The sequence below is a fragment of the Gymnodraco acuticeps genome, unplaced genomic scaffold, assembly GCF_902827175.1.
Source record: "Gymnodraco acuticeps unplaced genomic scaffold, fGymAcu1.1, whole genome shotgun sequence".
Taxonomy (NCBI): Eukaryota; Metazoa; Chordata; class Actinopteri; order Perciformes; family Bathydraconidae; genus Gymnodraco; species Gymnodraco acuticeps.
The window spans coordinates 1230787-1256864 of NW_022992308.1; the positions used below are offsets into that span (position 1 = coordinate 1230787).

The window sequence follows — 26078 nt, forward strand, 5'->3', positions numbered from 1 at the left end:
TCAGATTAAAGTCAGAAAGCCTTAAGATCAAAGCCATTGTGGAGCACAAATCTGATCCGTCACTGGAAAAGCCACCACTTTTTTCTTCCATCTCAGAAATAAGAGAAAAGTCACTCATCCATAATATTTTCTCTGTCACTTATTCAAGTTATAACAACCATTATAATAAAGGTGCCATTGAAGCGGGATAAGTGCACTACTATCATGATGACACCTCGCTGCAGTTCTTTTGCATTTAGTCGAGGAAAACCAACAGGAAACCTCAAACTCTAAATTGTTCTAATATTGTCAAGGAAATTGATTTCACATCCATTACATAAAAGCACATTTACTTTACTTGAATTGAAGTGTGCTAAATGAAGAAAACAGATTTGCCTTAAATTGAAAACAAGGTGAAAACCAAACAGAACAACTTTCCTACTGAAAATATTGAGAAGTGAATTAGTTAGATATTTATACTTTAGATTTATCAGGTTTTCTAGCAAAGCTACTGGGTGACCTGGATTCACAATTTGTGTAATATCTTATATACATTTGTATTGCCTAGATTTAGAAGTTATGTTGAGTAAATGCTATTCTGCTTACAATGAATGAGTCTGGGTGGTTGTGCAGTGGTTTGCATTGTCGCCTTAAAGAAAGATGGTCCTTTGGTTAACCTGCCGGACTTCTGTCGGAAGTTTGCATGGTCTCATCTGGCTTCTTCTCACAGTGCAAATCCACACCGGTTAAGTTAGTTGTCAACTCTAATTTTCCCATAGGTGTGAAGTCAATGTTCGTCCGTCTCTTAGATGCGACCCTGTGATTGTCCAATTTCCTTTCTCTACTCCAAGTTTAGGATAGTTGTTTACAGATGGTGGATGGATGTTATAGGAGCACATGTTCATAGAAACATCGGGAGAAGGAAATGTTATGTGCAAAGCATGTCATTGGTCCACTTCTTTGGTTCTAACCAAAATTACTTGAGCATTTATATTTGATGGTTTTTAACAAATCTTCATATTATAGTTAATTGCACAATGATAACATTCATAAAAAACACCATAATAATAACAGAATGTATCAAAATGTAATTGAAGTGCAGTGAAATTGGTGAAAGCTATATTGATTTAGTGGCATATGACTGTATTCACACGCAGCTGCAGTTCTTCCACTCTAGCACAGCATGACATCGTTGTTGCACACTAGATGACAACCACTGACAGGTCGCTTTTGAAACTGGTTTAGCACTGGTGACTGCCGATCCTTGTAGGAGAGCTAGCAGGGATTATCTTATCTCAACACACAGGATTTCTTTACACTGTGTCGCTGTGCTAGCTCTTGCTAGTGCTGTCTTGTTGCTACTTCGTATCTCGATCAGCCTTTAAAATTCAAATAATCTAAAACGTTAAATGGTTTCGGAAGTTTTTACTGCTTGATTCAGTTTTTTTCTTTTTTTCTTTGCCTCTTTTTAAACTTGAAATGCCTTCACACAGCACCCCTTATTGGTGTGACAGTGATGAATGTACATGGACTTGTTTGCTCTGTAATACCACGGATGAAACCAAGCTTTAAAGCAAAACATTCGATTTTAGGATTTGTATCTTTTGACTAACTTCAGTATTTAGAGTTATGACTGAGTTCAGGTGCTTGCAACATGTTGTTGAATATCATGTAGAGCCTGTGTATACAACACATGTTTAAAAGCTAATAATAGCACGGTAACAACTAAAATCTACAGAGCATTGTTCCATCAGGCTAATGAGCATGGCCCACTAATGGCAGATCAATGATTACGGATGATTAGTGTTTCTCTGTGCCGGCTATGACTCCACTGTCTGTCTGTTGTAGCTGCTTGGTAACTTGAAGTCACTCCCTGAAGGACTGGAAGTTAAATGATGGAGGCCTGCAACAGCTGGAGCTGTGGATTTACGGGCTTAGAGGGTGTGATTGTGTCTGGCTCCAGGTCGTCTACAGCTTTAGTCAGGTCCTCCAGCCCTCGGAGGACGGCTGATGGAGTACCGACTCATTAGCAGCCATGTGGATTTAGTCTCGTTAAGGGACCCTAATGGATAGATTTATCCCATTACATCTGGCACTTCATTAGATACAAATAATGTAGGACAAAGGCATGTGGTCCCTTCAAAAATGGACACATCCACACACACACAGACCACATGATGTACTTGTATTCTTCTCAAGCTGTCATTCATTAAGCCAGTGTAATTACCCTGACCAACATACTCGCAGATTGTATTTATAATATAACCCAGTGAAACAAACTCCCGAATGAGCCTGTCAGGAAAAATGAATACAGAGATGTAGTTAATCAACTTTCCCAGGTCCCTTAATTTTCCACTATTCATCATGTATGAGCTAACTGCTAACTGTTCTGATAAGGGTTTGATGTTGACCATTTTGCCCATATTTACTATCTTATCTGATCAGGACAGCATGCTAATATTTAGTCATTTGGTAAGGAGAATAACAACATGTTCATTACTTTTGTAGGTATTTAGTTATATTACTATACAATACAATACAATACAACTTTATTTATAAAGCACTTTAAACCTCCAGACCAAAGTGCTGTACAGGCAAATAGATAAAACAAAGCATACAAAAAAGTAACACAGCTCAGCTCACACACCATAAAACAAGTACAAGTAAAAACAAAAAACAATTGAAATGCAAAAAAGCAACACTCTGAAAGATGTTGAAACGCCAAATGTTAAAACGCTAAAGAGAAAAGGTGGGTTTTAAAAGCGATTTAAAAGCAGGCAGTGTGGAGGCCTGTCTGATCTCCAGGGGCAGAGCGTTCCACAGTTTGGGAGCCGCTACAGAGAAGCAACGGTCCCCTCTGAGCTTTGACCTGGTTTTAGGCACATTCAGGAGCAGTTGGTCTGCTGACCTGAGAGGGCGGTTCGGCGTGTAATGCTGTAGCAGCTCAGCAAGGTATGGTGGGGTCATGCCATTTAGGGATTTAAAAGTAAATAAAATAATTTAAAATGGATCCTAAAATAAATTGGCAGCCAGTGGAGAGAAGCTAAAACAGGGGAAATGTGGTCATACTTCCGTGTGCCAGTTAAGAGCCTTGCTGCGGCATTTTGCACCCGCTGCAGTCGTGCGAGGGAGGACCCACTGACCCCCATGTAGAGAGAGTTACAGTAGTCCAGCTGGGTGGTGACAAAGGCATGGAGTTACCAAGGCTGACAGAGAAAGTTCTGTCCTTCAAATATGACATGAACCATTTCAGGGCTTTTCCCTCAATGCCCACCCACTTCTCCAAGCGGGAGATCAGGATGTCATGGTCGACTGTATCGAAAGCAGCAGTTAAGTCAATAAGTAGGAGCACAACGCAGTCCCCAGAGTCAGTAGATAAAAGGATGTCATTAAAGACTCTTAAAAGCGCTGTTTCAGTGCTGTGCATAGTTTTAAAACCGGATTGGAAAACCTCCAGTATGTTGTTCTCTTCCAGAAAAAACCTAATTTGACTGTAGACAATCTTCTCCAGGATCTTTGACATTACACTATTGGAAATGTTGACCTGATGATGGTGCTAAACAAAGTTAAGTTATTGAAATTCATCCTAAAGGTACAATTAATGGCTACACCAAATGTCATGCCCATCCATCCAATAGTTGTTCAAACATCTCACTTTCAAGTATAGATACCACCAAGTATCCATTGACTGTCCAATATTGCAATCCAAGAGCCACGCTCCTAGTGTAAATATAAAGCTATGCATTTAAAATATATAATGCATATCCATTTTGTATAATCCTGTCTGCATATGTGGTGGCTCACCTCAAGGTTGAAAACAATTCCCCCCTATATCAGTTGGTCATTGGGTTGATGACTCAAACATATTGAAATGTTTCAGTGGCAAACTCTTTATGGTTCAATACTAAAGAAGTAAGATCCTGCGCCTTTCATGAATAACTCTTGCACTTCTTCTCAACATGTCTCTTTTAAAACAACGCATAACAAAGACAGCCTCAGGGCCCTCTTACGAACCTGGATATTTTCCAAATTCTTTAATTAGTATCAGCATTTCACAGCAGTCCAGAATGGTCCCCTCTTTGCAGCTCCGTTTTGATTCATCAAAAGCCAGTGAGAAGAATGAGGAGTTCTAAAGATGGTGGTGCTCTGGAGAAATATGAGTTTATGTGTTGAATGAATCAATAGCAGTTATAAGTAACGTGCTTTTGTTAGCCTGCAAATCAACAACACTAGTGTAGTTCAGAACTGTGATTTTTTTATTTTCAAATGTTGCTTGACAGAAACCTTTGGCTGGTGAAAGTGTCTTTGTAACAAGCCTCTTTGTATGAGCCTGTTTCCATGACAGAGTTGTACTGGAGCACCTTTGAAATACAATAGAGCTATATTTAAACCACAATTGAGGCTGTTACTGTTAATTCAACCAGAAAGTATAATGCCAAAAACAGCTATTTGCAGTCATGTGTGGCAAAGCAGAATAATAACATGTAAGAAAATAATAAATAAAAAGGCAGTGATATCTCAAGCACATTAGCCTTTGAATGAGCCACTGTAAAAATGGATTTTGAAAAGGCTAACTTAAAGCTGTGCATATTTGTTTTACATTTCGGTAAAACACTGGTGGTTTTTTCGAGGTGTGTGGGTACTGTGTAAGAAATATAGCATTTGTGTTATTCCAAAATAATATTTGAATATTAAGATATATGATAAATAGATTTTTGCTCCATAATTGGATCAACTCAATTAAATGTTTATGCTTCTTTTTAGTTTTTTCTCCACATATATTGTTACCAGGTAGTTTGCAGAATGAGTTTATAAAGTTTAGAGCTGGTTCTACCTCCACTAGCTTCACCCTGAAATTACTGTTAGCTGTTTATACCTTTACTGTTTATACTTGTTTGTACTACCTGCCTTTACTGAAGTGAGCTTTTGGATGCACCTTTTTTAAGATTTGTATATGTTAGTATTGCTACATGTTTTAACTAGCGATGACCATTAGGATGTCTATTTATGCAACACTTGCATATTTATTTTCTCCTTTTGCAGATAACTTGTTTTCGCTTGAGACATTTCATGCAATTATTTTTGTCAGATCATTAAAAACACATACCCTTCTTTGTGAAAGGTATAATTAATATTATTTTCCCAACCTTTCTGGGAGGGAAACGTTATGGATTGTTTTGAGTGGAGTTGGAGAAATTGCTAAGTGTATGTTTTGGGCATCTCAGGCTGTCCGAAGAGTCTATAATTTGTGTTTATACTCCTCAAAGTGACAGATGCACTTTAATTGCAAATTAAAGTAATTTGGTGTTCTGTGTCTTTATCTGTTGGCAGGATTTTCTTAGATTGTTGTGAGTGTTCATCAAGTGTGTGCTCTATTGCAACTTCGTAAATTACCTTTATTTATTTTTACCATTATGCCGAACATTGTTTACCCTCCAAACATCAAACAGTAACAATGAACAATTACTAATATATTCAACACATGCGGAACAGCATTACAGACAAGGGCTGCATTTACATGTTCAAATAATCTGTTTATTATTTTTTACATCTAATCAAATTAAAACAGCAGGGAAAAAAATCACAAATGTTTTTGACCCTATGTAATAATAATGATATTGATTTAATTAACAGTTTTATATTTAAGAGTGTACAGCGTCATATCTTCACATTTGAGTATAATTGTTGATTCACTTTTCGATTATTTTCTTATCAATAACTAACAACACATCACAATTCTACATCACTGGTACATAAAGTGTCATTGCTTTTTTCACCATAGATTGAAGTCCCTTTGCTCCCATAAAAAACAAACAACACATACATAACTGAAATAAAGAAAAGTGAATTTTGTGTTACCAACAATAAACAGAATTAAGAAATGATTGACTTTTCTTTATTTCAGTTATGTATGTGTTGTTTGTTTTAAAGTGAATAGAAGGTCTGGCTGATTTCAACTAGAGGAAATACCATTTTGTGCCCTTCAATAAAGTTGAATAACCCCTTTTTAACCTTATAACATTGATTGGTGTAAAAAAGTCCTTCAAGTTATTTGAACATGTTCTGTGCTGATTTATTTTCCATTGGTGGCTGTATTATGTCAGTCACAGCCCGATTTAATCTCATGAGGTGTGTTCCATCAAGCAAAAATAATATTTTGTGAACACAGTAATAGTTATTTCCAACAGCTTTATGTATTCATCTTATCCATCACTCTTGATATGTGGTAAAGTACTACAAGCGGAACAGATGCTATACACTATTTGTAAACACTAAGTTACCCATTCTTAATACTTCTGCAGACATAGTTTGTAATTACAATCAATACAAATAACAATGAAATAATGTACAGGCGATTGAGATTCACTGCATGTTGACCGTTGGAGATCTACAGCAGTATGTGTGACAGGCAACACATAGTGACACACGGCACTGACACTGATGGATGAGAGAAAGACAATAAACCGCCGGAGTTTTCAGGACAGAAACATTTCAGTGCTCCATGATCCCTCCCCGAATCCCTCGCCCTGTCTATTTTCTTTCACAACATCCAGAAACAAAGCTCATCTGCTGTGTTTGACAGGAGTGATGATCAAGGGCGCTGGATTTTTGTAGTCGTCATTACTACAGGGGCTGAAGAACGGAAAGAGCTTCTCTGTGAAGTTACATCCAGTGTAGTAGAAGATGCAAGCCCTGGTGTCCACGTCATAGAAGAGAACTTGACTCACCTCGTAATCAACAAACACCCCGATCTTTTGAGGCGTCTCCCTCACCTTGAGGCTAACAGAAGGGCCGGCATTGGCTGTTAACTCATTTCCTTTCCTCAGCCAAATAGTCCAGTATCCATTTTTGGGGCTCAATCGTATATCTCCCTTCCTGTTGATGGACTGGCTCACCACTCCTAAATCCCAGTTTGTTTTGTCTTTAACCTGGATCTCATAGTAGAATTTTCCTGAGGAGAAACCCTCCTTTGCAAGGACATTGAGGACGTGTTCAAACCTCTCTGGTTTGTGTGGGAGGTTCCTCTTTCTGTCTCCATACTTGACTTGTTTCCCATCCGGTGAAACATGTAGAAAAGGGTTTGCTGTGTCAGGATCCAGAGTCACATCCACAGCATGACGTTGCATTTCTTTCAAGTCTGGATCGCACAACATCCTTATTTCTCTCATCACGGTTGCCTCCAGCATGGCCGTGGCTCCCTGCAGAGAAAACTCGTCATTGTTAAAAGTCACATCTGACCAGTTATTAACCGGGGGCTGAGTGATTGTAAGAGACAGGACATTCTCAAGGAACATCATCGAGTCGTTGGAAAGTGAAACCTGATCAAGCTTCAACTTGCTTTGCTTTAATTGCATAATTTCTGCCTCCAGCTCTTTAATGAAGCCTTTTCTCTCTGTTTCAATTTGTTTCTGCTTTGTCTCAATGACCTGAGAGAGCTCTGCTTGACTTCTCTTAATGTAGTCCACCACAGCAGTCAGCGAATGCACGCTGTATGACAGGGCCTTCGCTGCATTTGTTGCGCTAGCGTCCACTGAGTGTTCGATCTCACACATTTTCTGCTGACGTGTCTGGATCATCTGATCCGTGTATTCCCTTTCTACTCTCAGTGTGATCTTCCTCATTTGTGCCTCCTCTTTTAGACTCACTGTCTTGTGCTTTCTGTGGTCGCTGTTTTTACAGGACTCGCATACAAACATTTTATCAACCCTGCAAAATAACTCCAAAGGCTCGTCATGCGTCTTGCACATCCTGCTCTCTGGGTTCTCAACCGGGTCGATCAGCTTGTGTTTTTTCATGGCCGCAATTCTCTGATGAGGCTCCAGATGTGTTTCACAGTAAGACATGAAACAAACTAAGCAGGTCTTGATTGCTGCAAGCTTCGCCCCTGTGCACAGGCCACAGAGCACGTTTCCATTTTCTGCTTTTTCAGGAGATTCACAAGACTTTTCTTCAAAGGATTCCTTGAACTTTACAGCCATCCCAGCAATGAAAGTGTTAACTCGAAGCATCGGCCTGGTTAAGAATTTCTCCATACACAGTGGACATTGGAATATGTTATTGGTAGTGTCCCAGTAGTCGTTGATGCAGTTAAGACAGAAGTTGTGCCCACAGGGAATCGTCACAGGTTTTTTGAACAGGTCCAGACAGATTGAACAACAGAAATTATCCTCAGAACTTGCAGCAGAAGCCATGTCTAGAAGGTATATGGTGAAATAAATGGGGAAAAAGTTGGATAAGTCAATCCATATTTTAATGTTTTACACCAAAGATAAGTGTTACCTTAATAAATTACAACTTTACCTGATGTTTGAAGGGTTTCCCAAATCTTTCAGATCGGTTAAGGACAGTTAAAACACAACAACAAACGTCTCTGTTCCTGCTAGTTTCTCTTTCAGCAGTGACGTCAGAGAAGCAGTCCCCTCCTATTTCCTGATCCAACAAGTTAACCCATTGCATGCTGTAATTACTCATTGACCCAGGTTTAGAGTTTTTTTTGTCTTCCTGATCCAGTAGAGCAGGGGTGTCAAACTCAATTTCATCGCAGGCCACATTCGCATAAAGGTTGCACTCAAAGGGCCGGTTGTAACTATATAAATATACAATATATATAATATATATATATATATAAAATAATGTATTATATATATTACATTATTGCCTTTGCATTGGATTATTATCGGATAGGATAATAACTTAGTAATTAACTACGTCTGAAAGCAGATGTCCAGGGCAAATAATTGCAAGTCTCTTCAGTGCGCATGTCACAAAACGAGATGCATTGTGGGACATGTAGTTTATGGGCAACCTGCTTCTGTAAAGTGGCATGTAACCGTATAATAAACGTATTATATTCTTTGCAAGCTCTTGCGGGGCCACATAAAATGAAGTCGCGGGCCGGATTTGGCCCCCGGGCCTTGAGTTTGAGACCCCTGCAGTAGAGCTTAGTTAGAGATGTATCATTTGTCCCTGATCTCAACTTCAACGGCTTGTACACCGCTATACAGTATGAGCAGTGATTTCTGTCTGGTGTGTATCATTTATATTATTCTTTGCACTCGGTTACTTTATTGTTGATGTATTCACAATGTTAGTGCTTCAAAAATCCCTTTCATGTGCAGTATCATGCACAAACGAGATGAAATCTCTGAGACAGCACAACATGCTATATTTTCAATGGGTTTGTTAGCAGGCATGTGTGTGCACTTGCATTACACGAGAGTGCTTAGTGGTGGCATCTGCATAATAAACTGTAAATACTCTCGTCTTGGGCTTTCTCCTCTCACAAGACACGGCTTTGAACACAATAGTTTCCTTGCATATTTGAAGGGCTTTGTCACGGCTGAAATAATCTATGTAGGATGCGTATATAGGTCTCTGTGCATTAGCAGCATTCATGGATGATTGAATGCGTTTCCTTTGCTGCATTCGGCTTATACTATGTAGGTGTGAGCATGTGAACATGTGCTGATGGTTAATCAAATAAAATAAAAATATGTGAATGATGCATTGTGCTTAACCTTTCAGTGACACAAATGAATTAGCCTGCATGCAGTTTGGTTTGTCAGTTACACTGTATGTGTCTGTTTAAATATGTATATGTGGGCGAATGCATCAGTTATTCAACAGTCTTGTATTTGCTGGAGTCTTTACTGTGTAAATGTGAACAGCCTGCACCAGCTGTTAATGAATTCAGTGACTGACAATATCAGGACATAATGTAAAGGGAACAGGCTTTGAAAATGCAATCATACGGCTGTAAGGAATGTATATTTGTTCAGTATTTTAAATTATCTATACAGTTTATCTGCTCACAAAAAAAAGCTCCCAAGAGTGACATTCTCATCTGAAAATGACAGGCTACCTCTGATCATAACTCTCTTGAGCCACATCTTATCCAATAACCTCAATATCTTGTCCATAAAACATTCATAAGACATTCAGATCAGATGGGGATTCCCTTTGATCCTGGTCTGTGTGGAGCTCCAGTACCTGAACCTTCTTCTCCTGTACAGGATCTGCTGTTCCGTTCATGACAGGGTGAGAGTCAGGGCTTTTCGCCTCCTTATTTTTTCTTCTTCTCAATTTCTTCCTTCTTTCAACCAGAGCTTTCTCTCCCTATCCATCTCTGTTCTCTCACCCGTTCTGCTCCTACTTGTAGCTGCTCCTCTCTCACCTTGAATACATGAATAAGAGATTAGGGGCTCAAAGTGCTAAAGGACACAGACCTTCCTCTATTAGAATTGAATGCCTCCTGCTAGCAGTCTGCTCAGTTTTAAATTGAGGCTGATTCTACATCAAAGCCCGGCCACCCTATTCCCCAAGAGACACACTGTGGTGGACAAAAGGGTAAACGGTATCATTAGAAACTTCACCATCATCAGCAAAACAACATTATTATTCCTGTAATTCTTTTAAACAACTATCAACGATTTTATCTCCTCCATTTTAAGGTGCCCTGTGGAGTTTTCTTGTAAAAAACCAATATTTTTGTTCAGTTACTCACCATAAGTCATTATGTATACCCTTCGGCTCTATAAACACATGCCGAGTGCCTTCCTCATTAAACATTTGCAATTGGATTTTATTGGATCCTGAAGTATAGGCTTCAATTATGTTTTAATACAAGGCTCACATGCCATATGTTCATTATAATAGCTAGTCATTCCTTCCACACTGCCTGTGAAGTGTTACGTTGGAAAGGAACTACACTGCAATATAATCCAAGAACAATCCTCTTCCTGTGCAAACCTGCTGAAGTTCTTTTAATAATGTGTAAGGTTTCAACAGCCAGTAAAATCTGGTTGGTATCTACATCCTGGCAGTGTGTTATTACTAGTGTGACTTAAAGACATTCCAACCCACGCTCAGCAAGGAAACACATGTTGTACTAAAATGACTGTAATTTGGAAGGTATAATCTCAATTTGGCTGACCCTTCTGAACTAGTAAAAAGAAGGAAATTAGATTTAGTCTTTATCAGACTTCATCAGCCCTGTTTCCCTTCCCACACACACCTGAGATCTTCAGGAATGTCTTTGGTAGGACCTTCTTTTAGCTCAGTAGTAGTCAGGGCTCCTACTCTGTAATGACCTGCCTGGGATTAGTTGGATTAATCATACAGTATGTGTATGGGCAGCAAAAGTATAAACTGTAAGCAATCAATAACTCATTTAATTTACAGTGACATGTTTTGCTTTATTATAATCTAGTCCAAAACCCAAGGTTCACAACTGATTAGTCAACATTCTTATATTTGAGAAGCTAGAGCTAGACAACGTTTGATATTTTTGTCTGAAAGATTTAATGAAAGTTATATTACGATAATTAAAAAGAGTGGGTGCTTCTGAACTGGCAACATTTCCCTTTTTCGTGTAAGCATTAAGAAGGTTCAACATTTCTATTAGCAATATTTTTGTCTTGTGTGGAAGCATTTCAAACAGCATAGATTACAATACCAGGCATTTCAACAAATTATGTCTTAGTTCCTAATGTTTTGAGTGACAGCCCTAATTGGCGACAAAGGTGTTTTAGAGTCCAAAAGCAAATAACTTCACATGTGTCCTTTTGTGGCCAAAAGAGCCCCACTATCAATGATAATATATAATAGGTTAATACAGACAGGAAAGGGGGAGAGAGAGCGAACGATGTGCAGCATGGGCAACAAACATCCCAGATTTAAACCAAGGCCACTACATGAAGGACTCGGTTCATTGGTCACTCACTCTTAAAAAAGTGATTTAAGAAATACACACAAACACAGCAGGGTACAAATATAACCTGCCAGAGCGTGTCTGTTGGCTGTATGTATGGCAGCCATGCTCTACAGTGTTGTGAGGAAGACTCACTCACCTCCATCATTCTAGTTTGTTTACTACCTGGTCAGAGCAGAGGATTGTGCTTTTTCCAACCCTCAAGACACAACAGTTCTGGAGGGAAAATAAATAATTAGTCATGAGATGAGTTTCTCCTGTAATCCATCAGCCTGCGGAGCATGGCTGCCATAGGAGAAATGAAGCCAGATGAGAGTCCTCTGCCTCCAGTGTTTTTGTTCCCCAGACACTAAGCTTTAGATGTACCCCCTTGATGGGATGACTTTGAAACGGTCACAAGCTTGAAAGGATGACTCTATCTCTGTCAGGGTGTTTGTGGATTAAGAGCAGCCCCCCCCCCCCCTCCGATGCTCTTGTTAAAAGCAATGCTTTTAGCGTCGGAAAGAGAGAGCGGAGATACTACCTTTTTCATCGAAAATTGCCAGGCAAAATTGAAACACTGAACCTGAGTTGCAAGTCAATTCTAAGTACATCTTGTTTGACACAAACAAACCGTAACATTACAACGTTTCTCTACCCAAGTCGTTACTCTTTGTATTAAGTATTTCGACAATAAGGTGGAACGTTTTAAGACTTCGTAAAGTCATTTGAGGAGATGGATATTTGTGACAGTCCGTTGAGATTTTTTATTTTTTTGTTGGCAATAAGCAACAAAAGAGACCTAAGGCATCAGACTCCAAAACAGAAGAAAATCAACAACATTAAGTGACATATTAAAAACGAAATAGAAAAAATAAATACAGATTCTCACACCCGATTGATTCTCAAAAAGCCTTTGAGTAGAGGAATGTCTTTGGTAGGACCATCTTTTATACGTTGAAGTGTGAGAAAACCCTTTTTAAATGTATCAGTGCTACTCTGCCGCTTAGAAATCAAACTGGACATATTGTTGAACCTTAAGTGGTGCCTGGAGATTTAAAGGATGAGAAAGCTTATTTACAAATGTAAAGGCTGTTGAGCTGATTTATCTAAGCTCGTATTCATTAAGCATGAGGCGACTGTTGGATTTATACCACTATCTGAGTTGGCCTCCAAACTCCATACGAGTTCTCCGATAGCCTGCTACTGTTGAATTATTTATTTGGGCTATTTGCCAGACTCTGTGACTGGAAATGACACATTGGTTGAATGATTGAAGATTACATGAGGTAAAATATGTTTGATGTTACAGAGGTCACAGACTTGTGCGATGGCTGGTTGCAGAGCCTTAGAAACCCATACAACTGAGATTATTTTCAATCATTTAAAGTAAGTTATGTCACATTTTTGTATTTCGTAATGCACAATTGCCTTGTTTTCACCTAAAGGATAAATTAATGGAAACCTGCAAGATGTCCATCAAACCAAAACCAATTTTAAGATACTATTTGCCTTTTAAAGACTTGAGGAATTCACAGGAAATGATGCATGCCCAGCATCACTTATTTGTATGTCATTGATAATGGTGTCACTGTTCAGAGACGAGGTTTGATTTTTCAGTAAAAACTGTGGTTGAAATAAATAGCAGACTGTCACATTCTTAAACTTCTTATTTTTACCAAAGTGAGCTACTGATGTCCTATTGCTGTCACGATCTGTCTTTATGGTGTTTTGTCTTGTCTATATCTGTTTTTGGTTTTCTGTCTGCGTTGTGTCTTGTCTAGATCTGTCTTTGGTTTTCTGTCTGCGTTGTGTTTTGTCTTTTTTAGATCTGTCTGTGGTTCCCTGTCGTTAGTTTCCCTGGTGTGTCTGATTACCCGATTGTGTTCACCTGTGGCCCCTGTGTTTTCTCCTCCCTCCTCACCTGTGTCTTGTTTGTGTGATTAGTCTTGTGTGTATTTAAGTTCTGGTTTTTCTGTCTGTCTTTGTCGGTTCGTCTTGTGATTTGGCTTGTCCTCGGTGAGTGTTCTGTTCTGTCTTTGTTAGTCTAGTCTTGAAATAAAGGAATTTTCACGTTAATCTGCATTTGGGTCCTATCTGCTTCACACACCGTGACAGTACGAACCGACCAGAAATGGACCCAGCAGATGATCCATTTGAGGTGGAGCTACAGCATTTTTCCTTTTGTTTGGCTTGCTGCTGTGATTGGTGGAGTGGAGCGTCCAGTGTTCGGCAGAGGGAGGCCGCTCTGGTAGAGGCGCACCGGTTGGCTATGGAGAAACCAGACTTGGTGAAGTTCTTGCCTGGCTGGATTTTGAACTTCCTCTGGGTGTGTGATTTCCAGCCTGCTGACTACAAACCTCTCGGTGTGGTCCGTCTGGAGTCAGCCAGTGCTTCTGCCCCAGTTCCTGCTCCTGTCCAGGAGTCGTATGCTGGAACTCGTCTGGCTTATGGAGGTCCACGGAGCTTTCAGGCGGCTGCTAAGAGAAGGAGGCGCAAAGCCAAGCTAGCAGCCATGCCTCCATGCTCCAGTACCAGCCCACGCAGCTTTGCGTCCATACTGGATTACCTGGCTTACACAGCCAGGGTCCAGGCTTCCGCTCCGGACCCAACAGCCATGGTTCCGGCTCCAGTGCCGGACCCAGCAGCCATGGTTCCGTGCTCCAGTACCATCCCACATAGCCATGGTACTGTGCTCCAGTACCACCCCACACAGCCATGGATCCGTGTTCCGGTTCCTTGCCCAGCAGCCATGGTTCCGGCTCCAGTGCCGGCCCCAACAGCCATGGTCCCTGCTCCAGCTCCGGACCTTACAGCCATGTTTCCGGCTCCAGAACTGGATCTTACAACCGTGGTCCCTGCACCAGAGCTGGCCCATACAGCCATGGTTTCCGGCCCCAGTTCCAGCCATGATTCCGGCTCAAGTACCCGGCCCAGCAGCCATGGTTCCGGCCCCAGTTCCAGCCATGGTTCCGGCTCAAGTACCGGCTCCAGCAGTCATGGTCCCGACTCCAGCACCTCGTCTCCTGCTGGCTCCCCAGCCGACGCCAGCTCCCCGAGTCTTGTCAGCGTACCGGCCGACTCCAGCACCTCGTCTCCTGTTGGCTCTCCAGCCAACACCAACTCCCCGAGTCCTGTCGGCGTACCGGCCGACTCCAGCACCTCGTCTCTTGTTGGCTCTCCAGCCAACGCCATCTCCCCGTGTCCTGTCGGCTTACCGACCCTCTCAAGTCACCTCTCAAGTTCCCTCTCGAGTCCCCTGTCAAGTTCCCTCTCCAGTCCCCTCTCGAGTTCCCTTTCAAGTCATCTCTCGACAGCCCTCTCAAGTCTCCTCTCGAGTCCCCTCTCGAGTTCCCTCTCTAGCCCTCTCTCTCGAGTCCCCTCTCTCGTTACCTCTCGAGTCCCCTCTCCAGTCTCCTCTCGAGTCTCCGTTCAAGTTCCCTCTCGAGATCCCTTCCTGGTCCTCTGCTGTGCTCCTGGGCGGTCAGCTCAGTCCCGTCCTCCTGACCCCCCTCCACCCACCCTGGTGGCCCCTGTGTTTTCTCCTCCCTCCTCACCTGTGTCTTGTTTGTGTGATTAGTCTTGTGTGTATTTAAGTTCTGGTTTTTCTGTCTGTCTTTGTCGGTTCGTCTTGTGATTTGGCTTGTCCTCGGTGAGTGTTCTGTTCTGTCTTTGTTAGTCTAGCCTTGAAATAAAGGAATTTTCACGTTAATCTGCATTTGGGTCCTATCTGCTTCACACACCGTGACAATTGCGAACCGTTGCTCATCTCTTCATTCTGCAGCCTGTCAAACCGTCTCTTTCTTTCTCTCACCCCGACTTCGGCCACATTTAATGACTCGGAGCTGCAGCCTTTCCTTCACTGTCACAGAGGGGGTTTTAACAAGGTCCTGCACTTCTCTTGCTCTTTCCTCCTCATAACATCATGCTGATGCCACTTTCCTCTCTTTCCCCCTGTACGTTTGCCTTTCTCTGAGGGCAAAGTGTACTGGTGCCGTGCTAAAGTAAGGGTAGAGATGGGAAGTAGTTGGGGCCTTTTTGCCTTTTATTAAATAGGAGCCTGTGCATTTCTCAGATGCCTATAGGCAATTTGTGGCTCAAGTAAAGGTGGATTTCACATCATATGTATATTGCCTTACGACTACAATATTGAAATCAATTGGCTAGAAATCAAGCCAATTTAATAATTCAGTTTTTTCATGAAAATTATATCAATCTGTGTTATTTTCGAATATTTCAAGGACATTGGAACACATTTAGGTGGATTCTGGTCGATTGTAACAAGCTGTTTTAAAACAATTTCAAAATAATGTATTGATTAAACTAATAATGAATTGAGATACTATTAGCCACCTTAATTAAGATGACATGAATCAATAGTTGCACCAGTAATGTGCTTTATAAATGGATGGGTGGAATAAATATACAGTGGGGCAAAAAAGTATTTAGTCAGCCACCAATTGTGCAAGTTCTCCCACTTAAAAAGATGAGAGGCCTGTAATTGTCATCCTAGGTATACCTCAACTAGAGACAAATCACATTGTCTGATATTTAAAGAATTTATTTGCAAATTATGGTGGGAAATAAGTATTCGGTCAATAACAAAAGTTCATCTCAATACTTTGTTATATACCCTTTGTTGGCAATGAATGACAGAGGTCAAACGTTTTCTGTAAGTCTTCACAAGGTTTTCACACACTGTTGCTGGTATTTTGGCCCATTCCTCCATGCAGATCTCCTCTAGAGCAGTGATGTTTTGGGGCTGTTGCTGGGCAACACAGACTTTCAACTCCCTCCAAAGATTTTCTATGGGGTTGAGATCTGGAGACTGGCTAGACCACTCCAGGACCTTGAAATGCTTCTTACGAAGCCACTCCTTCGTTGCCCGGGCGGTGTGTTTGGGATCATTGTCATGCTGAAAGACCCAGCCACGTTTCATCTTCAATGCCCTTGCTGATGGAACGAGGTTGTCACTCAAAATCTCACGATACATGGCCCCATTCATTCTTTCCTTTACATGGATCAGTCGTCCTGGTCCCTTTGCAGAAAAATAGCCCCAAAGCATGATGTTTCCACCCCCATGTTTCACAGTAGGTATGGTGTTCTTTGGATGCAACTCAGCATTCTTTCTCCTCCAAACACGTCTAGTTGAGTTTTTACCAAAAGGTTCTATTTTGGTTTCATCTGACCATATGACATTCTCCCAATCCTCTTCTGGATCATCTAAATGCTCTCTAGCAAACTTTAGACGGGCCTGGACATGTACTGGCTTAAGCAGGGGGACACGTCTGGCACTGCAGGATTTGAGTCCCTGGCGGCGTAGTGTGTTACTGATGGTAGCCTTTGTTACTTTGGTCCCAGCTCTCTGCAGGTCATTGACTAGGTCCCCCCGTGTGGTTCTGGGATTTTTGCTCACCGTTCTTGTGATAATTTTGACCCCACGGGGTGAGATCTTGCGTGGAGCCCCAGATCGAGGGAGATTATCAGTGGTCTTGTATGTCTTCCATTTTCTAATAATTGCTCCCACAGTTGATTTCTTCACACCAAGCTGCTTACCTATTGCAGATTCAGTCTTCCCAGCCTGGTGCAGGTCTACAATTTTGTTTCTGGTGTCCTTTGACAGCTCTTTGGTCTTGGCCATAGTGGAGTTTGGAGTGTGACTGTTTGAGGTTGTGGACAGGTATCTTTTATACTGATAACAAGTTCAAACAGGTGCCATTAATACAGTTAACAAGTGGAGGACAGAGGAGAAGAAGAAGTTACAGGTCTGTGAGAGCCAGAAATCTTGTTTGTTTGTAGGTGACCAAATACTTATTTTACCGAGGAATTTACCCATTAATTCATAAAAAAATCCTACTATGTGATTTCCTGGATTCTTTCCCCACATTCTGTCTCTCGTAGTTGAAGTGTACCTAGGATGAAAATTACAGGCCTCTCATCTTTTTAAGTGGGAGAACTTGCACAATTGGTGGCTGACTAAATACTTTTTTGCCCCACTGTATATAACAGGTATATCTCTTTTAAAGTGGCTGTAATGAGTGCATGAGTTTGTGTGTTTATAGATGAAAGGAGATCTGATGTCCTTGGGCTTATATTTGTATTCATAACGAACAAGGAAATTAAAGCCTTCTAAATCACCTCAGGCTCTGTGCATTTCAATTATAGACAGTATAAAATAGTTATTGATCCATAGCAGAGGAGACGCATTGAGAGGCAGAGAGATTTTTAAATACTCATCAGTCGTCACACTTCTAAGGTTCGGTAAATGTGATCTTTAATAGATTTTTAGGAGGAGGCAAAAAGACAGCGAGTTTTGGCAGACAATTTAAACAGTTCAAAGTATTGGTGCGTTAGTCTGAAACACATTCCCTTGTGTACTCCCCTATGCTGTTTCTCTAGTAATCTATATTATCCTACAATATTCTTCTAGAAAGCCCCAGTGGTTTCTAATGTTCCATCATCTTTAAGCTGCAGTAAAGAGAAGGGAGGGGCAGCTGTTTATGGCGTTATATTTGTGCCTCTATCCTGACCACGCAATGAAACATGTTGAGCATAGAAAATGCTATTGAGCGCGAAATTTTTTGAGCACAGAGAAATATATTTTCTCTCATAAAACTCCTGCTCCGTGCGCAAGCAGACCGCTGCACGCGCTCTCTCTCCCTCGCTCGCTCGACCTCTACAGCCTGTGCGCGCTCAGCTTTGCCTGCGCTCGCTCAAGTTGTCACAGCGTTACAAATGTGCCACAAAACCAACCAATCGGAGAAGGTCAATTCTGATTGGCTGGTCCAGCGCCATGTAGAGAGAAGAGTTGCGACAGTGGAAATCCAAAATGCTTGATCATCACGTGGTTCAGAGAGACTCAGAAAGTTCCCTGAAGTTCGTGGCGGGCCATTTGAATCACGATTTGAATGCATTAATACCAGGATAGAAATGCAATTTTTGGTAATTAGTGGTCAATAAAGGTTTTGATTTGCAATATGTATACAACATATCGATATGTGTATGTAGTTACATCAATGTGTTTTGTTTTTTTAAAGTAAAATGTGCTAATATTTGAGGATTAAGATAACATAAGAAGTACTTGATACCAATTGGGGAAATGTTTACGCTGCAGCAGCAGCAAAAGACAAGGAGGCATTGTACATTAGACAGTTAAAAGACTAGAATTAAACAATCAAAAATGTAAACATCTTAAATAGAAATAACATAGCATTACAAAAAGTAGAAAATATACATAGTGTGAACAGCTATCTTACATGTTAACATATACATGTTAGGCTAACGTTGCCTTGGTTAGAGCCTGTTGCTGTTGTTTATTGCTTTGAATTCTTTAAAACAAATATTATCTTCTTAAACTTATATGGTAGTCAGGAGCATCACATCCTAATGTTTATTGATATATTTAGAGGGAGAGAAGGAAGGAAGGTTTCAAAATTCAGATTAGAATAATTTCTACCATTTCTTTAATTCATGGTGGTTTCAGTAATCCCCTGGTAATTGAGGACACAAGTTATCTAAAGCAGTGGTTCTCAAAGTGGGGTCCGCGACCCCCCGGGGGTCCGTGGCACTCTGCCAGGGGGTCCGTGAAAAGTTTTCAGATTCATTAGTTGTTGTTTTTTTTTTGTGACGCAACACTTTTGGAGAGAGAGGACGCTGGCGTTGTCTGTTCGCCGCTTCTCTGTCCGAAAATGTATCTGCCGAATTTTGGACCAACGTTTCTACCTCATTTTCCATACGTTCAGTGGCTTGCACACGCTGTTCTGGACACTTTTGTAACACCCGATCGCAACTTTTTACGGATGCTCCGCTTCCGACCTGTCCACCCTGCTACACCTGCTAATGTTGCTCCTGCTTCAGGGCTAACGCTATCGCTAACGTTAGTGGCTCCATCTGACGACAAGCCCGATTCTCCGTCTCATTTTCCCGTTTTGAGTCCCGATCCTGCTTCACTGTATCACCTGCTTAGCTGCTGTTTGATTCTGTTCTGCCACAAAAGACACAACAACGGTCCTCTCCACCAGCCAGTCTGACGGCGATCAGAAGCTAGCCTAGTTCTACCTGCTCAGGCTAGCCTGCTCTGGCCACCACCGGTGCTCCTCTGCGGCAAACGTCTTCAACTTCCACCATCTCTCCTCAGTGCTGTCCGTCCTTGAGTCACTTCCTGGACAGGCTGCCTGCTGTCCTGGTTCATCTGTACTCTTGGCTGATAGCGCATTCTCCCGGCCGATCCGCGACCACAGCTAACGCTGTGCTATCGTTAGCATCATACCATCGTGATGCTTCGTTACTCCGCCTCGCAACTTTTTAGGATCAACCACTTCACTACACCCCTCTATGTCTGTCAGTCATTGAATACCTCGGGCTGTTACGAGTTGGCAGACCAAGGTATGTCCATAGAGGTTCCAAACGTGGGTTTGTTTACACCGGCTCAGCTGACACTATCCCAACTGTGTGGTCCCGGCGCCCCGTCACCGCCCACTTACGTCATCACAACAAACCACACGTGTGCAGTGTTAACCTGAAGCCCTTGGCCTGTGTTGATGGCATCACTGTTTTACCAGCCATTGCAACATATAACCAGTGCTTGAATTGGAATGAAAAAGGTGCCAGTACTCTAAAATCAGCAACTTTTTCAAGTCAATTTTATATATACAGCCCACAAACAAGAATTTGGCTACTATAATGCTGGTGGGTTTGTCTCTTTACTACTGTATATTTTAGAAAGGCTCACTGTACTTAACATTTTTTATGATAGGCAGCGGATATGGCTAAAGCCCAGTAAGGTCAATATTAACTGAAAATATAGCAATCAAAGTCTAGATCTTCTGCTGAAGACACATGAAGCAGAGACCTTTCAGGTGAGAGCCCCTCTGGTGGTGTTTCAACATTAATGACAAGGAAACAAAGCTCTGGTCAGAAGCATTTTTTATAAAAAGCTTTAACAAATTAAGTATTTCTGTACATTTTGAATGCAATCTAACTTTCCAACTCAGAAAACGAAAAACGAAAAAGTGCCAAAAGTCTTCTCACATGGCTGAGCTGCTTTGCAATATACTTCACCACTGAAGAATACAAATATGTATAAAGTAAACTATGATGCAATCTAACTTTCCAACTCAGAAAAATGATAAAGAGCATGAACAAAGAACATGTAAAAACAAATGCAAAATTTGCACAATCTAAAATGAGAAACTGTAACGGCAAGTAACAAAGTCTGAGCCATGGTAAAGAGTTACATTGAACACCAAGCTGATCAGATAACTCCCTGGTTGGTCTGAAGTCCTTCTATCTCCAGGATCTGTACAAATCGGCACATTATGCCAAAAGTCTTCTCACTGGGTGAGCTGCTTTGCAATATACTTCACATTGTTAGAAAAGGCTCCAGAAGGCCTTGGGGACATCAGTATCAGGGGCTGGAGCTGGACAGGCTCTTTCATCAGCACTTCTCCTTCCCTTTGCCAGCCAGGACCTCACATACTGTTCCGGATTGAACTGTCCTAGTGATGGTCCATTACATTTAATGAAAACCAGGCTGGACAGTCGGCTGACAGAGAGAGCATTCCTTTTTGCAGTAAGGATATCGTTCATGCAGCTGAATGCCCGCTCACACTCACTAGTGGAGACAGCGATGGTTCGGACTGCTTTCAGTAGAGGCTCCATGGCAGCAGGTGTATGGGATGCCCTGGTTTCCTTGTATTCGCGAAAGCCCTGAACAGTCTCTCTTCTGTCCACTTTCAGCACTTCGCACAAACGTAGCACCTCTACGTCCCCATACTGTACGTCTAACTCCTCTTCAGGCCAACTTCCAGGATGGATAACTTTCATGTCCTGGATTAGCTGATTGTCCCGGGCCTCCCGGCCATGTAATGGGATTTCTCTTGTGCTGACATGAGAGGAGGTTGTGGAAGTCATTCTGTGTCTCAGATTCTCTACCATACTGCGGAAAAACTGACCTGCATGAATCTGTACAAGCCTGCCATTCTCACGCAGGGCAACACCCTTGAAGGACTTCTCAGCTAGAGCTGTATGAACTGTAGTCATGTGTGGGCCAGGCATGGTGACCATGGATTCAAAAACTCGTATTTCTCGAGTTAAGAGCCTATCTGCTGTAGGCAGTGTCATCTCTCTTTTTTGGAGTTGCCGAGAGAGGTCGCTGAGCTCTGTGAGCGCATCGTACATCAGTCCCAGATTGCTGACAAACGTTGCAGATGTGAGCACATCATCCAGGCCCTTGTACTTTGCTCTGTCTCTGGAATCCCTGCTCGTGTCGTTTGCAGCATTTGTGAAGTGATCATGAAGCACTCGGTAGTTTTTCCCAGACTGCTCTGACGCTCCTTTCACTTGAAGCCACCCAGCGGATGGACAAAACACGCCCTATCACCAGGAGACGCTGTCCGACTGCTTGCGCACACTGCGCTAACTGCCTCTGATTTTTGGGGGAGGCATGGAACAAGGAATAGAGTTTGTCAAAAAAGATCTGGAAATGATTGAGCCCTGAGACCTCCTTGACCACATCCCCAACTGCCAGCTCTAGACGATGATTGGAGCAGTGCCACACAAACAGGCTTGGGAATTTACTACACAACTGGGTAGCAACGCCTGTTCTCTTCCCTAGCATGACTGAAGCCCCATCACATGCAAAAGAAACGAAACACTGACCTAAAAAGTCCTCGTTAAAATCTCTTCCAAGACACTCCATTAACGCCTTTGTGATGTCATCAGCCGTTGTTCCATCCAACTCGATCAGCTCCCAAAAAAACGTTTCGGGCTCAGCATCAGCTAATGCTGAGCGTAGACACACAACAAGCACCGTTTTACCACTAATAGTGGTAGATTCATCGACCAAAACACAGAGTTTTCTTTGGTTTTCTGTAATGTCTTTTGCCATTTTTTTCTTCAGCTCATGAGCTATGTGGTCGATGATTTCGCCACAGGTTTTATTGGAGTGCAAAACCCTGCCCACGTTCAGCCCATTCAGTTTCTGTACATTCAAATCAATTGGCATGTCTGTGAATGGCTGGCTATGTTTGCCAATTTATATGCCGTTCGAAAAACTCTGATAGTGGTGTCTAATTCAGACTTATGCATAGACTGCACTTGATGTTGAATAGTTTCACGTGAAGCAGATGTAAGGATGTCAGCAGCTTTTACATGGGCTTGTGATTCTTTATGTTCTTTGATTTTTTTTCTCAGGCTAGCTTGTTGTTTGCCCTTGTCAACACCGAAATGAGACACTGCACACTCACCCCATTCAGTTGACAGTTTCAGTCCTTGTCCAGTGTGTATTCCCAAAGATTTGACATCTCTGCATATCCGACATCCTAGCTTCTTATCTTTAAGAAGGAGCCATGCATTGGTCTTGCAAAAATATTGCACCTGGTCCGTTGTCCAGCAGTCAGGTGCATCGCTTTGCCCGGTGTTGGTGGTGGCAGTTGCGCCAGCAGCAGCTAACGTTAGAGGCTCTGGAGGAGGCGGCGGAGCTAGTGCTAATGCTAATGTACTAGAACTTGGAGCAGGAGGATCAACCAAAGAAAGCTCCCCATCATACACAATTTCCAACACAGGCACAGCATTCTCTGTATTTGAAGTTTCTTCCGGCGACAACCGCTGTCTTTTTGCACTTTTATTAATCCACGCTAACATTTTAGAAATGCTAATTTGTGACGTGACTTGCTTTCCTTCTCTCGGGGGCGTGCCTGCTCTGTTCTATCACTCTACATAGCCACCCACTGGGTGGGAGTTGCACTGCATAAACACAACACACGTACATCTAGGTATGTAAATTGTAAAGCATTAAAACATGGTTTTACTAACAGTTTTCAGTATGTTGTTACTTCGGCATTATTATTATTATTATTTTGAAACGTGTATTACTATTAAATCACGGTCAAATAGGTTAATTTTGACATAGTCGTTTCCACCACAGTATTTACATGGAGAAGATAAGCCCCGCCCCCTCTCCAGCACGTTCTGTTTGAATGACAGGAGTAAACAGCTGACAGCCGCTGTGAAACTCCAGCGGTTAGAGCGATGAGAATGTCCGTTCGGCACCTCATGACTCATCTACTGAGTACCGGGCGGCTGTATATATATATATATATGGATGTATAATAAGAACAGCGGGAGAGTGTTGAGTACTGGCACGGTGCATGAGTACCGGAGTACCGCAGCATGCCGGTACTGAGCAAGAAGTGCCGGTACTCCATGGGTCAGAACCAGAAGGGCCGGTACTGCGTACCGGTGAGTACCGGCCCAATTCCAGCACTACATATAACAACTCCCACACATTCATGTTGTTAAATACCCGCTCCCTTAACAACAAAGCATAACTTATTAATGAAATCATCATTGATAGGAAATTGGATTTTCTCTGCCTCACTGAGACATGGCAAAACCAACAGGACTTCCTCACACTCAACCTAGCCACCCCCCAGGTTATGTTTATCTCCAACAGCCCCGCTCCATTGGTCGTGGTGGTGGGCTGGCAGTCATCCACAGAGCAGATATCCCTGTCAAACAGCTGCTTGTGACGAATACAATCTCACTTGAGTGCATTGCCTTCTCAGTGGCTGCCCCCTCAAAGCAGCAGGTCGTCCTCATTTACCGCCCCCCCCAAACCTTCCACGTCATTCATGTCTGAGTTGTCTGAGCTTCTCACCTCAATCTGCTCCATGTCCCCATCCACACTACTTGTGAAATTATGAATAATTGATGCTGGTGTATACAAGTCTGGCCTAAATCTTCTGTCAGAAAGATTGCAGCAATCCAGGGGGTGTAGATATCCAAACTTTAATTGTTCACAGGAGTTATGGTGTTTACAGGATGTTCGTTTGTTATGTTTTGGTTATAGTTTCATAAACGCACAACGTGGAACACACAACGACCCGTTCACTTGCTGAAAGTCTGTTTATAACTGGTCGCGCGCAGCACGTGACTAATGACGTTACAGTGAGGGGTGCGTCCGGTAACTATCTCGGGACTGTCTGGGGGGCGTCCCAAAGCAGGGAAGTTTGCACACTACTGCTAGGTGATTTTAACATCCACGTGGACTCCAGAACCTGCACCTTTGCCGCTGAGTTTCTGTCACTATTGGAGTGCTTTAACATCACGCAGCATGTCCAAGGTCCCACCCACACTAAGGGCCACACCTTGCGTGTCTTCACTTGCAGAGAGAAGCAATCAGCTTCATGGACTGCCTTGCATCACTCCAATAGTGTCCAGAGCTGGCTGCCATTACAAGTAGTGGTTTGGGATTGTAGCAATGCAGTTGCAGTTGTTTTGCAATTTACTTGATATATGTTGCAATGCAGGCATGTGTTCAATTGTTTATAGCCTGCATTTATTTTGTGATTAGACTTTTATAAATCATTTAACTAAGAGTGAAACACTTAATGTGTTATCTTTATGTGTGTGTGTGTGTGTGTGTATGTTCTGAAATGCACTTCAAATGATCACTTTTCTCTTGATTTCCCTTTGATATTTTCTTTAGGTACAGTGTTACTTGCAGCTAATTGATTGATTGTTTTATGGGTATTCTGTGTTGAGATGGTGCAAATATTTTTAATACATATCTAATACATTTCTCTTGTGTTGTTTTTTCACATAACTAAGACTATAGAAGTGTAAAAAATAGGCTACGTCAGATTATTCCAAGGGACATACATGTCAAGTCCATTTTTATTTATATAGCCCAAAATCACAAATCAGAATGAGGGGGTCCTTGGTGTATTCTCTATCTTGTAAGGGGTCCTTGGCTGAAAAACAATTGAGAACCTCTGATCTAAAGTACTAATGTAATCTTTATGACTTTCAGAAAGGACAGGAGACCCACAGGTGCCTATCAATGATTGTCAACTGACAGCACAATGAGTCAAAGCAGCAGCAGCATGATGATGATGTTAATGTGTTGTTTTAGGAACATCCATTGTAAATAAATGGAATTCAATAAACATTGAATAGCATATCATGCCGTTTGTCTGTGCCTTTTCCTCTGTGTTGTTCTGGCATATAGTTTCCCCCATGGTTTGCTGTGCTGCCTGGATGCCTGGATGCTGCCTGGATGCTCCAATCGCTCAGAGAAAGGAGTATGAATGTAAGGTTTCCCCACTGACACAGAGAGGAGGAAATAATGGCTGGCTCAAGTCAGCAGGAGCAATTTAACTATCACAAAAGACAACAACAGCAACTAAATATGTGAGGTAATCATATTTTTACACAAAACGAAGATCACACCATTGGGAAGCTTAACGTCTGTTTAATCAAAATAAGGAACAGGGAGAGGCTTGCTAAACTCTGGGAGTTGAGACTCAGGTGCAGGGTGAGGGTCTCAGTGCAGGTCTTCAGGCTCCATTGAATCCCCCTGGGGTTCTTGTGCTGAGAGAGGGAGACAGGAGAAAGGGTTAGATACATC

The 26078-nt window shown here is 42.0% G+C and overlaps 2 protein-coding genes across 10 annotated transcripts in view; one reads left to right on the plus strand and one right to left on the minus strand.

Moving 5' to 3' along the window:
* Nucleotides 1-26078, plus strand: part of LOC117541056 (ecto-NOX disulfide-thiol exchanger 2-like) — a 261284-nt gene that overhangs the window by 101705 nt on the left and 133501 nt on the right. The gene's annotated exons all lie outside the window — the stretch shown is intronic.
* On the minus strand, nucleotides 5489-8369 carry LOC117541058 (zinc-binding protein A33-like). Its single transcript, XM_034208111.1, has 2 exons — nucleotides 8281-8369; nucleotides 5489-8173 (listed from the first exon to the last, which is right to left on the minus strand). Exon 2 carries the CDS (start codon nucleotides 8169-8171, stop codon nucleotides 6543-6545), a length of 1629 nt encoding a protein of 542 aa, XP_034064002.1. The 5' UTR covers nucleotides 8172-8173; nucleotides 8281-8369; the 3' UTR covers nucleotides 5489-6542.